The 13,162-nt window shown below is 35.5% G+C and overlaps 1 protein-coding gene across 1 annotated transcript; it reads right to left on the minus strand.

Annotated features, from left to right (window-relative positions):
- Positions 1 to 6,740: 6,740 nt before the first annotated feature.
- Positions 6,741 to 11,632, minus strand: LOC100000275 (1-phosphatidylinositol phosphodiesterase). Its single transcript, XM_009292655.5, has 3 exons — positions 10,441 to 11,632; positions 10,259 to 10,311; positions 6,741 to 8,329 (listed from the first exon to the last, which is right to left on the minus strand). The coding sequence occupies exons 2-3, from the start codon at positions 10,297 to 10,299 to the stop codon at positions 7,498 to 7,500; spliced, it is 873 nt and encodes a 290-aa protein (XP_009290930.1). The 5' UTR covers positions 10,300 to 10,311; positions 10,441 to 11,632; the 3' UTR covers positions 6,741 to 7,497.
- Positions 11,633 to 13,162: the final 1,530 nt, after the last annotated feature.

The raw sequence follows: 13,162 nt of genomic DNA on the forward strand, positions 1-13,162 counted from the left end.
GGACATTTCCCTACCCCCCTCTCATGTGAAAATGTGACAAGGGTCCATTCAATGTGCTGATGTAATTTTAACTGAAATGGCAAGGCATACTGCAAATTATATTTATTCACCTTTCCCTTACCCTCAAGTGGATCCAAACCTTTATGAGTCTCTTATGAGAAGATATTTTAAACACAGCTAAAACCTGTAAGGTTTCCTATTTACTACCATGGTAGTAAATATAGAAAAAATACTATGTTCAATTGAAACCAGAAGTTTACATACACTGTATAAAAAGGCACATAACTATTTAAAAAAAAAGGTCATATGTTAATGTGACTAAACTTTTTCTCTTTTAGGTAAGTTAGGATTATCACATTTGTTTCTGCTCTGCTTAATATCAGAATAACTAGAGAGATATTTGTTGAGAAATTGTTATAACTTTTCTTGAAAGTCAAGTTTACATACAATAAGATTATTATGCCACTGAAAAAGCTCAGATGATGGTGTCAAGGTTTTGGAAGTTTCTGATTGGCTAATCGACAACATTTGAGTTAACTGGAGGCAAAACTGTAGAATAGTATTTGAAGAAACCCTTAAACATGACATGGGAAAATGAACAAGCCAGAATCAACAAAAAAGCCAGATTACAATTTGCTAAATTACACTTGTAAAAAGACAAATTGTTGGAGACATGTCCTGTGGTCTGACGGAACTAAGATTGAACTGTTTGACCATGATGACCAGTGTTACATTTGGAGGACAAAAGGGAAAGCTTACAAGCCTAGTAACACCATCCCAACTGTGAAGTATGGGGGCGGCAGCATCATGTTGTGAGGCTGTTTTGCTGCAGGAGGGACTGGTCCACTTCACAGCATAGATGGCATCATGAAGAAAGAACATTATGTAGAAATACTGAAGCAACATCTCAAGACATCAGCCAGGAAAATAAAACTGGGCCACAAATGGGTCTTCCAAATGGACCATGACCCTAAGCATACTGCCAAATTAGTTAAAATTTGCTTAAAGGACAACAGAGTGAATGTTTTGAAGTGGCCATCACAAAGCCCTGATCTTAATCCTATAGAAAATTTGTGGGCAGAGTTGAAAAAGCTTGTGCGAGCAAAACAGCCTACAAATCTGACTCAGTTACACCAATTCTGTCAGGAGGAATGGGCCAAAATTCCTTTAAACTATTTTAAGAAGCTTGTGGAAGGATACCCAAAACATTTGACCAAAGTTATACAGTTTAAAAGCAAAGCTAAAAAAAAAAAAAAGGAAATGAATGTAAACATTTGACTGTCTAGAAATGAATACAAAGTTCTCAAAAATTTTCCTTATTATTCTGGTATTTAGCAAATGTAAATCATTTAGGTAATCCTAACGCACCTAAAATAGTAAATGTTTAGTATGATTTACCATCAAACATTTTTTTTAAATGGTTATGTTCATTTTTTTAGTGTATGTAAACATTTGGTGAGTGTACTGTATGTAAACTTTTTCTTTCCTGAAATATGACCCATAAGACAATTTACTACAATAACACCATCACCTAGGCCTAAGACATAATGAAATGTGCACTTTCATCAAGGATAAAATTTGCTGAAGGAGCATGTGTTGTAGGAACACAACAATCTTTGGTTTGATCCTGGAGCACACATGTATTGGTAAAATGAATAACTTAAATGTAGCCTAATTAATATTTCATGCATCTGCCGGATGTGGACATGTCAGTTTTGTGAATTTGACTTTTACACCGTCCTCCTTTAGTTTTGATGAATCTCACTTACGTTTGGTGTGGTTTTGTTTGGGCAGGTGTGGACCTGATAAAAATAGAATTTCCATTGCTCATTTTATGTACACTTCCCCGGAGACTTATTAATTTAAAGGCCAGAATGTGGAAGATGGTTTCATATAGAGACAGTGTGGGCAGACCTTACAAATCTTACAAAGATATACTGCTGCTGCCTGCATGTATTTATTTATTTAGCATTTGTGCGTTGAGAAGCCTATGACCATGCAAATTTTTGTGTAATTAATTATTTTTCAGTTTATCCCAAAAATATGAATGTGAAGTGTTCTTTCAGATATGTCTCAATTTTAGAAGACACAATCATCAACCAAAATTACATTAGATTAAAGCAACTTTAGAAACAAAACACTTTATTAGATGCCTTTCTAGATCCTTTCTGTACACAAAGCATCCATAAAATAGCAGGTTTTCGTATTTTGTGACTGATTCTTTTATTTTTCTAATTAATATGCTTTTAAATTGCATTATGGAACATTGATCTTTCTTCTTACAACTTTTAATGTTGAAAAGGTCTAAAAAGTGACATTTATTAACATTTTTAGCATTTTAAAGTGATTTATTGTCTGGGTTGATGTTGTGTTACTCTACAAAAACCTTGTAATAAACTGCCAGCACATTTTTTGTTATTTTACAGACTTAAGTTTCTCTCTCTGTATATTATTTCTTATACATTAAAGCTACTAAAATGTCAATTAAAGTCTCTTTGTTAAACTGTAGAGTTGAATTATTGACCTCAAAAGTCAACAAAGCAGAGATCAACATCCCTCAATGCAATTCACAACCGTAAATAAACGGCAAACACTTGTGAATTTCGAAATCTGGAAACTGTTAATTAAAGATGAGCAAAATGTGTCAGACAAAGCATAAAATCCATACAATTGACCAAATTTGGCAAATTTACTTATCTTTCTAAACTGGTACCTGGAAAGCAGGAGTAGCACAATTATCATGTCAAAACAATGTAGACTTATCATTGTCTATAAAATCCACACACTGCATTAAAAGGATCCTACATTGTGATCGATCAATTTCATGATGCTGCTCTTACAGTAATGTCATATAGTAATGTCACATACTGTCATTATTTTTAGGTCCACTAGAGGTCACTTAACCATAAAACCCAATAGGCCGTTATTATTATTATTTATTCTTTTTTTTTTTTTTAGATGAGAAAATAAGCAGCTACACCAACCTACGTGACCAGACACTGACCTGTAATATTTTGTAATTGTGTCTATCCACACTTGTTATATGTATCAACTTCTGCAATTGTATTACACAATTGTTTTATTTTAATTGCAAAAATGATCTAGATATTTCACAATTGTTTCATTTGGCAGGTTGCTAGACAGGTCAGGTCATGGTTCGGTCACTTTGGCTGCACTGCTAATGATTTTTATTTATTTGGTAAATTACACAGTGTTTCACTGTAATATGAATTGTATTTTACTGTAGAAAATTGTTTTATACCGCATGTTATGCATTTCAGTTGCATTATGAAAAATACTCTTTATTTTACAGTATACTCAAAAGATGTACATACAGTTGAAGTCAGAATTATTAGCCCCCTTTGAATTTTTTTCTTCTTTATAAAGTATTTTCCAAATGATTTTTAACAAAGTGAGAAAATTTTCACAGTATGTCTGAAAATTATTTTTCTTCTGGAGAAAGTCTTTGTTTTTCTTCAGCTAGAATAAAAGCAGTTTTAAATTTTTTAAACACCATTTTAGGGACAATTATTAGCCCCTTTTAGGTATATTTTGTTTCAATAGTCTACAGAACAAACCATCATTATACAATAACTTGCCTAATTACCCTAACCTGCCTAGTTAACTTAATTAACCTAGTTTAGCCTTTAAATGTCACTTTACGCTGTATAGAAGTGTAAAATATCTAGTCAAATATTATTAACCGTCATCATGACAAAGATAAAAGAAATTAGTTATTAGAAATGAGTTATTAAAACTATTATGATTAGAAATGTGTTGAAAAAATAAAAAACAAACAACAACGACAAAAATAAATAAATAAACCAGGTCACTAAATGAACTATAGTGACTAGACTCTGAACCTGACATGTTTTGTATTTGTATCTATCTACACTGAGCCTTGTTATCTGTGGCAATTTCCCATTTGCATCAATGCAGAGATATTACACAGCAAAATGTATCCTTTCTTCATTTTTCTTCAGCTTGGTCCCTTATTTATCAGAGGTTGCCACCGCGGAATGAGCCGCCAACTATTCCAGCATATGTTTGATGCAGTGGATGCCCTTCCAGCCTCAACCCAGTACTGAGAAACACCCATATGCTCTCATACACACACATACATGTACACACACACACACTCAAACACTGGCCAATTTAGTTCATCCAATTCATCAATACCATGTCTTTGGACTGTGGGGGAAACCAGAGCCCTCGGAGAAAACCCATGCCGATACGAGGAGAACATGTAAGCTCCACACAGAAATTACAACTGAACCAGCCGGGACTCAAACCTGTGACCTTCTTGCTGTGATGCGACCACCGTGCCGCCCTTAACATGGCATGGAGGTAAACCAGATGTTGATAAAAACAAACAATTCAAACATAAAAATAAAATTAAAAAAATGGGAAAAATGAGTAACAATAACAAAAGGAGAAAGCACTGAAATGTATTTAATACTTTATAAAAAGCTGTTTTGGTGACGGCAGCTTAAATACGCCTCTTATATGGAGAGTGAAGTCACATGAATTGCTCAGGTGTGAGTGCAAAAATATTGATGGTTCTGTGATGTCTCATCTATCAAATCTGATCTTTATTTCGTATTTTCTATTAGATTGAAGTCAGGTGATTGGCTGGGCCATTCTACAGCTTGATTGTCTTTCTCTGAAAGCAACTGAGAGTCTCCTTGGCTGTGTTTTGGATCATTGTCTTACTGGGTAACACTTTACAATAACAGTACATGAATAATGATGTATTATTATGTAAACTAAACATTACTTTATTATGAATTAATGATGAGTTATGGTATGCACTAATTATGAATTAACTTTAACTAAAACATGATTCACATGAGTTCATGTGTGAATAATGGCTACCTTAATTACTTGTTAGTTCATGATTGTTTGTTAATTAATGTATTAATTACCACATTAGTTTATGCTTAATTTAACCATGATGAACTCATTATATGTTACTGTATAGTTATGTTGTGACTTTACTTGGAGGGGCACATCATCATTAACCGATTCTTAACTACTCACTAGTGAGTTTACACTGAATAACAATAGAAAAGTGTTCTGTCAACATCAACATGAACAGGAGTTCATAAGTAGTTAAGGATGAGTTAATAGTGATGTGCCCCTCCAAGTAAAGTCATGACATAACTATACATTAACAGCTCATGTTGGTTACATTTAGCCTAAACTTGAATGTTAATTAATACATTAATTAACAACATGTACAAACAAGTAATTAAGGTAGTCGTTATTTACACATGAATGAACTCATGTGACTCATGTTGTAGTTAAAGTTAATTCATGATTAGTGCATACCTTAAATCATTATTAATTCATAATAAAGTAATGTTTAGTTTACATATTAATACATCATTATTCATGTACTGTTATTGTAAAGTGTTACCTCTTACTGAAATGTCCACCCTGGTTTCATCTTCATCATCCTGCTAATGTAGATGTTGGACTGAAGCAGCTGATATTCATTTACACTAATGAAGGCCAGAGGGTTTCAGAAGAACTGCTGAGAGATTTCAACTGCTGTCTGGGCTTTCACTGCCTTGTTACACCTCTCTTCAAGTGTTCAATACTTTTTCCCTGCATCATTTAATTTTATTATGCACAACTTCGTTTGTAAAGGAATTTGTTTTGTTTTCTTTCCATATATGGTTTTCTTTGGTTGTTACCAAAACCTGGTGATAATTTCAAGTCAAAGCACCTTTAGAAATATTATTTCTGAGAAAAATAATGTCATGTTCAATACTTATTTCCCCCACTGTTTATCACAGATATTTCATTCCAAAGTTCAGTCACTTTGGTTGGTCTATTTATTAATTTTAGTAACAGGTTCAGTGGTTTGTTTTACATTAAGGTTTACATTAATGCTTTACATCAGGGGTCATCAAACTTGTTCCTGGAGGGCCGGTGTCCTGCAGATTTTAGCTCCAACCCTAATCAAACACACCTAAACCAGCTACGAGCTAAACACTGCAGGGTCACCGGCCCTCCAGAACCAGGATTGGTGACCCTTGCTTTACATTAACCCTCTGCTGAGGTGATTTGGGGGCCCAAGATACTTTGATAGATCTCTAAATATCTCTAAGGATATTTTGACATGTCCTGACATTTGTGCTTATTTCAGCTACTCATTACATAGTACTGGCCAACATGTGTTTATTTTGTATTCAGCACAAACTGTGCTACAATAATATGTGAAAGATATTGTTGTTCATGGTTGCATTTTTTTAGAAAAAACAAATGTGCATAGTTAGTAGGTTTTAGAGAATGTAGCTGAAATAAGCTGCCAAAAACAAACTGAATGTGCCTGAACAAGACTATTGAGTAACCAGTCTTAAAGTCAAGATTATTTACATCCCGATTATGTAAAAATTATTCTGTTCTCTCATTCAATGAAAACATTACAATGAAATAGAATTTGTTAAGCTTGTTTTGGATAATCTCAGCTCTATGTGCGAGTAACAAGGTTCATGAATGGTTTACACCCCGAGAGATTAAAGAGACTCCTCCACTCATCCATCAGGAGCATTGCAAAGCAATGTCTAAAGGTCCTCTTTTTAAACAGTACATAAAGATGTTCATAAATCAATAACTTACTTACAAATGCATTGTAAATCACAGAAAAGTGCATATTTGCTGATGGGTTTATACCGATCTGTGACTAGACCACTTGTTATATATGTTATAAATAAATGAGAGAGGAAAGAATTCACTTATAAGAAGAATTTATTTTTTTCAACTGCTGCTCTTGTAAAGGTAAAAAAAAATGAAAGAGACCCTGAAGCAGAAATATTAGCAGAGCAAAACAATAAAAGATGGATTAAAATGCTTTTTCAATGGCATAACAGCAAATACAAACATTATTTTACACAAAGTGATTGCTTAGTTAACAAATGCACTGTAATGAACAGAAAATTACAGCTAAACTAAAGCCCTTTAAATTTGAGCCCTGGCCCGAGATGCACAGGCTGTAGCCCTGCCTTTGTCCAATACCTTATCAAAATTTTTGGCCCAAGTCCGACATAAGCCTGTCTTTTTTCCACCAAATAATGTTACAGCCATAAAAAAGACCTTATTTGTATTTAATAAAAAGTTTTTTTGTTTCATTTTTTTATCAGAATAATTTAGAGAAATGTTTGGAGTTTTTTTAATGCAAGCTTTATTTTTTTAAAAGTGAAATTGATATCCAAGCGGTACAGGTATGTGGTCCACAGTGGGTTTACTCAACTTACAAGTTGTGCATTGTGCATGACGAGCTCTCTCATCATTTAAAGTTTTCACTATTTGAAAAGTTGACCAGAAGTTTGCCTGACTTTTTCAGTTTTAAGTTCGCCTTTGCCATTTTTTTTCTTTATGCTATCTATTGCACTTTGCTGGAAATCTCAAACTTGCCTCATTAAACTTTGTTTTGCAGTTTCTTCTAAAGCAGGCTCAGGCTCAAATGCAGGGCTCTAAGCTAAACACCCATTAAAATCTGTTAAAACCAATGATCACTTGAATCAAATCAAAGCCTGGAAAGTCCATTGCTATGACCCCAAAACAAAGCTTTATATACATTTTAGAAGCGCCTTCAAGATTATTGTATAGCCAAGGGTTGATTTTTTTGGCCACTTTCTTTGGGGTTTTGTCTGGTCTAAATACAGGCCAGCCTGTGCCGCTTGAATAGTTTAGCACAACTTCATTCACTTTACAAGCTTCCAAAGCCTGATTCAGATGCTCAATAATTTTATCCTTCTTGTTTTCAACATTACCTACTTTATAGTCACCCTTTTTATCAGTTTCTAACATAGGGATTCCCAGTTTAAAGTTGTTTTTCTGAACAAAAACAATCTTTCCTCTTACTTCTCTAATTCGCGGTATTTTATTTCTAACCCAACATCCAGGATCATTTTTAAGCTGATTTGCAACATCGTCTGGAAATGGGCCCTTTGACTCGAGCTTGACTCTTAGCAACACTGTCTCTGATTTATGTTGAGACAAAAAACCCTTAACTATGTTGAGAACATTAGCGAACGTTGTATGTTGTGAAATCACACCATGCACAACTTTCAGGTTATTTCCAGACACTCTCAAGTCCAGGTAGCGTACGCCGGCGAGCAGCTGGTTCTCCAGTGACCATGACTGACATTCTGCTGCTGGTCCTCCATGAAGAGCCATGGTGTCGTGAGTACCAGGAATATTGATTTCAGAAATTAACTTATTATCATCCAGAGACCTCATCCAGCCGATTTTATATTTAGCACTGAGCTTGAGTTCTTTCTTATCATTGAACGCTTGTTGTTGAAAGCTCTTGTGCAGCCTGTGGGAAACAACAATTCAATTTACAGGAGATGCATTAAACAACTAAATGTACAGCTTAAAGTATAAGTTGCTTCAGAGAAATTTCTGTCACATTATTGAACTAAATGAGAAATAACAGACCTAAGTAATCAAGTGGAATTTGGCAGATATGCAGAACCTGCATTAGGCCTATTGCAGCTTTTGAATGGATGTCAGAGGAGAAAAATGAAAGTACATTAAGCACATTTTAAAAACAAAGGTCTAAAGTGTTTGTGTGTGTGTGTATGTGTGTGTGTGTGTGGGGGGGGGGGGGGGGGGGGTTCAGTAATGTCTTAGATCAGGGTGTACAAACTTGCTCCTGGAGGGCCATTGTCCTGGAGAGTTTGGGCTCTATTTTAATGATCTAGGTGCAAAGCGCATAAGCACCACAGCTTATGGTCTAACAGGGTTGAGCTTATTCTCTTCATGAGTTATGGGTGTGTTTTGAGAATAAAACAATCAGTCTCATCTCCCATTCCCTTTAGGAGTCAGTTGTATTGCGCCATGGTGCATTACCTATTTACATGGTGGACTTTGTAAGTGGAAAAACTAAACGCTTCACTAGAGAGAAAACAGTTAAACAGACCATCTGCAGCACAAGAATAAAGAATGAGCCTCCTCCAATCAGACTTTACTTTCACTTTCTCTCCTTCATGGATAAGGAAATGGTGTTATACGCACAGCCATCCATTAGTCTACATAATTAATTTAGTTTGTTTAGTGCAAAAATTTGTTTCAAAACTATTTCTAAATTCAGTTCTAATTTCCAAACACATGCTATGCCCCACATGGTCTAAAACCTGGCAGGTGGACAAAGTTAACCTTGTTTTTAATTAAAACAAATATAAACAACATAATACAAAAGCAAGTTGCCATGAATAAACATGAATAAACATATTTATTTAGAAAATAATCTTTTAAGAAAAATTTAATCCTTTAATTCTTTTTCATTTGTAAAGGTATTTGCATATTGCTGTATATCCTGCGTGTTTTAAGCAATGTGTAAGCGAGGCGCACAATATGCTCTGCGCTGGACTTTAGACCTGCTTTTAGTTGGACTATTCCGCAGTCTATTTTAGTGCCTCAAAATAGCAACGCACCAACAATGCAGCTTTACACACCTCTTTTCTAGACCGAAACACCCATAAGTCCATAAAATGGTGCAAATGGATTTGCTATTAAAACAACGTGGTGGAAAACGGGAAAATTAAAGTTGCATTGGTCTGAAAATATCAACACGTTGTGGAAACACGTCTTACGACTTAATGTGCCGGGTGTTTGATACGGCCCTTTAGCTCCAACCCAAATCAAACACACCAGCTCTACTGGATATACTAGAAACTTTCTGGCAGGTGTGTTGAAGCAATTTGGAGCTAAATGCAGGACACCGGCCCTCCAGGACCGAGTTTAGACACCCCAGCTCTAGATGGAAGAACTATCTTGGTGGAACTGTTAGTTAAACACGTATTTTAAAAATCTAGCGACCTTTATAATAAAGGATGTTTTGTGCAATAAATAGGTCTAATGGATGTTAAATGTTTATCAGAGAACCATTCTTCAGCATCTAACACACTCAATTTTGGACAGTAATAATAATAATCAATTCATAAATATATATTTATAAATCAATTTATTTAATTTTGGGCAGCACTGTGGCGCAGTGGGTAGCACTGTCGCCTCACAGTCAAGTGCCGACTGGGCCAGATGGCATTTCTGTGTGGAGTGTGCATGTTCTCCCCATGTTGGCATGTGTGTTTGTGTGTGTGAATGAGTGTATATTGAAAGGCATCCAGTGCGTAAAACATATGTTGGAATACTTGGCGGTTCATTCCGCTGTGGAGACCTCTGAAATAGAGACTAAGCCGAAGAAAAATGAATAAATGAATAAATAATAAAATTTTATACTCACAGAAGCACAAAGACGCAGAGAAATCTCACTGGAACTCCCATCTTCTTCACTGTCTGAGGAAGGCACAGAATAAGAACTTGAATTTGAATTAATAATTAAATCAGGTGAATTAAGTGTGTTAATAATTAAAAACATCAGATATTTATTGGGTTTAAATGCAAGTATTTACATATAAAACATACCTCACGCTTTAGGATGCACAAACAGAAACGCCTGCAGATCACAGCTCTGTTTCAGCTCCTGCGCAGAGTTCAGTCTGGGAGCTTTAAGAACTCACTGATCTCACGTGATTGGCTGCTAACTTGGTGTGTATTTCCACACCAACTGATAAACATCTTGGCATTAACCAAGAAATTAAAAAACAAAAGGTCAAGTGTACAAACAGACCTCTTGATGAAACACGTGTGTGGGAATAAGGTTTAAAAGCATATTAAAAAGGTTTAAATGAAATGAGGATGCATTTGTGCACTATCTTGAAGCCTCAGCTTGGTCAGTTGCCCATTCCGTCTGGGTGCTCCGGTTTCCACGCAGTCAAAAGACATGCGCTATAGGTAGGCCCACACGGAATCTGCGCGCGCCGAATTCCGCAGATTTTTAGCCCATCATTAATTCTGTTTAATTACTTGAGTAAATGTGTGTAAATCAAAATTTATTCAGTTTTTTTAATTAATTACAGTAATATTATTGACTAATATGAAAATGTTCATCTGATTTATGTACAATGCAGTTTGTAAAGTTGTAATATTTTCTGTCTTTTAGTAGATATATTATATCAGTGGCTTGCTTTGTTTACCAAATAAAGTGAATCTATTGTGCAATTTAAACATTAAATAAAAGTAAAAAAGATATTATTTTTTATTTCATATATTAAGGTTTTAGTTATGATACTCCCAAAATAATTCCGCAGAAACTTGCAGATTTTTTACAAAATTCTCAGCAGAAATAGCAAAAAACGCCCGCAGATTCTGTCTGGCCCTGGGTATAGGTAAATTGAATAAACTAGATTTCTCGTAGTGTATGTGTATGCATGCAAGAGTGTTTGGGTGTTTCCCAGTACTGGGTAGAGGCTTAAAGTGCATTGGCTGTGTAAAACATATGCTGCATAAATTGGCGGTTCATTCCTCTGTGGTGACCACTGATGAATAAAGAGACCAAGCTGAAGGAAAATGAATAAATTTATCATTTGAGCTGCTAAATTTAAAAACTTGAAATTCTGGAATAGTGAAAAACATTTGTAATCCTCTCTTCTGCGTGCCCACAATATCCAACTCCAAACTCAAGCTCAAAAAAAGCAAGAAAAGTGGTACGTGTGAATACGTGTGAAAATATTGTTATTGTTCAGTTATCTCATCTCGTTTGCATCAGTGCAGTGTCATTGCACAGTTGCTTTATTTTAATTGCAAAATTAGGTTACATCTTAAATTTCACACAGAATTCAGACTGAGATAGCAGTGAAGACTTATTGCAGAGACAATCACATACACCTCTGCACTGAGATCAGTTTAAGACCCTGTTTTACTCCTAAAAATAAAGGTTCATTAATTTTTTACTGTCTTTTGTGTCTCCAGAATGTGTCTGTAAAGTTTCAGCTCAAATCACGCATTAGATCATTTAGTATACCTTTGTGTACATTAGAAATTTGAGCTGTTTTGACTTTTTGGCTGTTTTTTTGCCTGTGTCTTTAATAGAAAATGAGCTGGTTCTTCCCACCCACCATTCTCATGTGGATGTCAGAGCCAAAAGCTGCGTCCCAAATGCCACACTATACACTAATGCACTATGTACTTATGGACTTTTTTAAAAGATTTAAACGGTTTCCCTGATGACGTTTGACGGTTACTAAATTAGCGAAATAATTGACCAAACTACCAACCAAACAATACTTGCCATGAGTATAACCGCATTCACCATCGGGAGGTGCTGTAAATCACTCTCGTAGGAGAATTTAGCTTTCACAATCCAAAATAAATAAAGTAATCCAACATGTGTGAAGTCGACAGCAGTCGTTGAGTGCGTGAAGTGTCCATCATTACACACTTCATTTTACCGGTTGAATAAGTGCATCATTCGGGTATTTAAAGTGCACTTATTATTTTTAGAGTTTTCAGTGTGAACGCACTGCTTACATTATTTATACTACAAAATGGCGTAGAATAGTGCATAAATATGCGATTTGGAACGCATCTAAAGATATTGCTCACTATTGCTATGATGGATGTAGATTCTCCTGCTCAGTCTCACTTCACAAGCAGCACAGTGACAGACAAGAAAGAATCAGATCTCCCTTACTACAGTAAGATTTTTTCCAAATGTTGTTAGATATATTTGTTGTGGAGTTAATTCATTATTAAGCTCAACTTGCTGCTCATCTGTAATCAGTAATAATCCAATCAGAGTGATCCAAGCTTACAATAATTGGATCCTTTCTCCCTATTGCTCTATCTTCATTTTGGAAGAATCCCCCCTTCCACCCCATCTCCTTCTTTTCGTCCCTTTTCTAAGGGGAGCTCTTGAGACCTACCTGACCTCGGATCCCCTTAAATGCGTACTGACCGGGCGGGAGCCTCGGGCTCAACCATCTGCGATTTCAGGGTTCTCTCCCGGGACAGCATGCCAATCCTTCCTTAAACGCCTTTCTGAGTTGGAACCTTTGAAACCTGATTTAAGTCCACAAACTAAATGAGAAATGGGAGGGATTTGGATCCTATTTTTACTTCAGGAAATTAAAAAGAGACTTCTTGTGTTTATATCACTCCAATATAACTGTGGACACACTACACCTACACACAGTTCTGTCCAAACAGCTTCAAAAAGATGATTTTCATCATAGGTGCCCTGGAATGGAAATATTTCATGGATGTTTAGGTTTGTTCTTAGAACCACTGATGTCAAAACAACATCACA

This window comes from Danio rerio, chromosome 16, assembly GCF_049306965.1.
Source record: "Danio rerio strain Tuebingen ecotype United States chromosome 16, GRCz12tu, whole genome shotgun sequence".
In the NCBI taxonomy this organism is placed as follows: Eukaryota; Metazoa; Chordata; class Actinopteri; order Cypriniformes; family Danionidae; genus Danio; species Danio rerio.

Bases quoted from the DNA above. Each gene is read 5' to 3' on its own strand.
- LOC100000275 (XM_009292655.5), bottom strand. From the start codon at position 10,299: ATGGGAGTTCCAGTGAGATTTCTCTGCGTCTTTGTGCTTCT. The intron at 8,330-10,258 runs GTGAGTATAAAA...TGTTTCCCACAG, and splicing joins CTCTGCGTCTTTGTGCTTCT to GCTGCACAAGAGCTTTCAAC.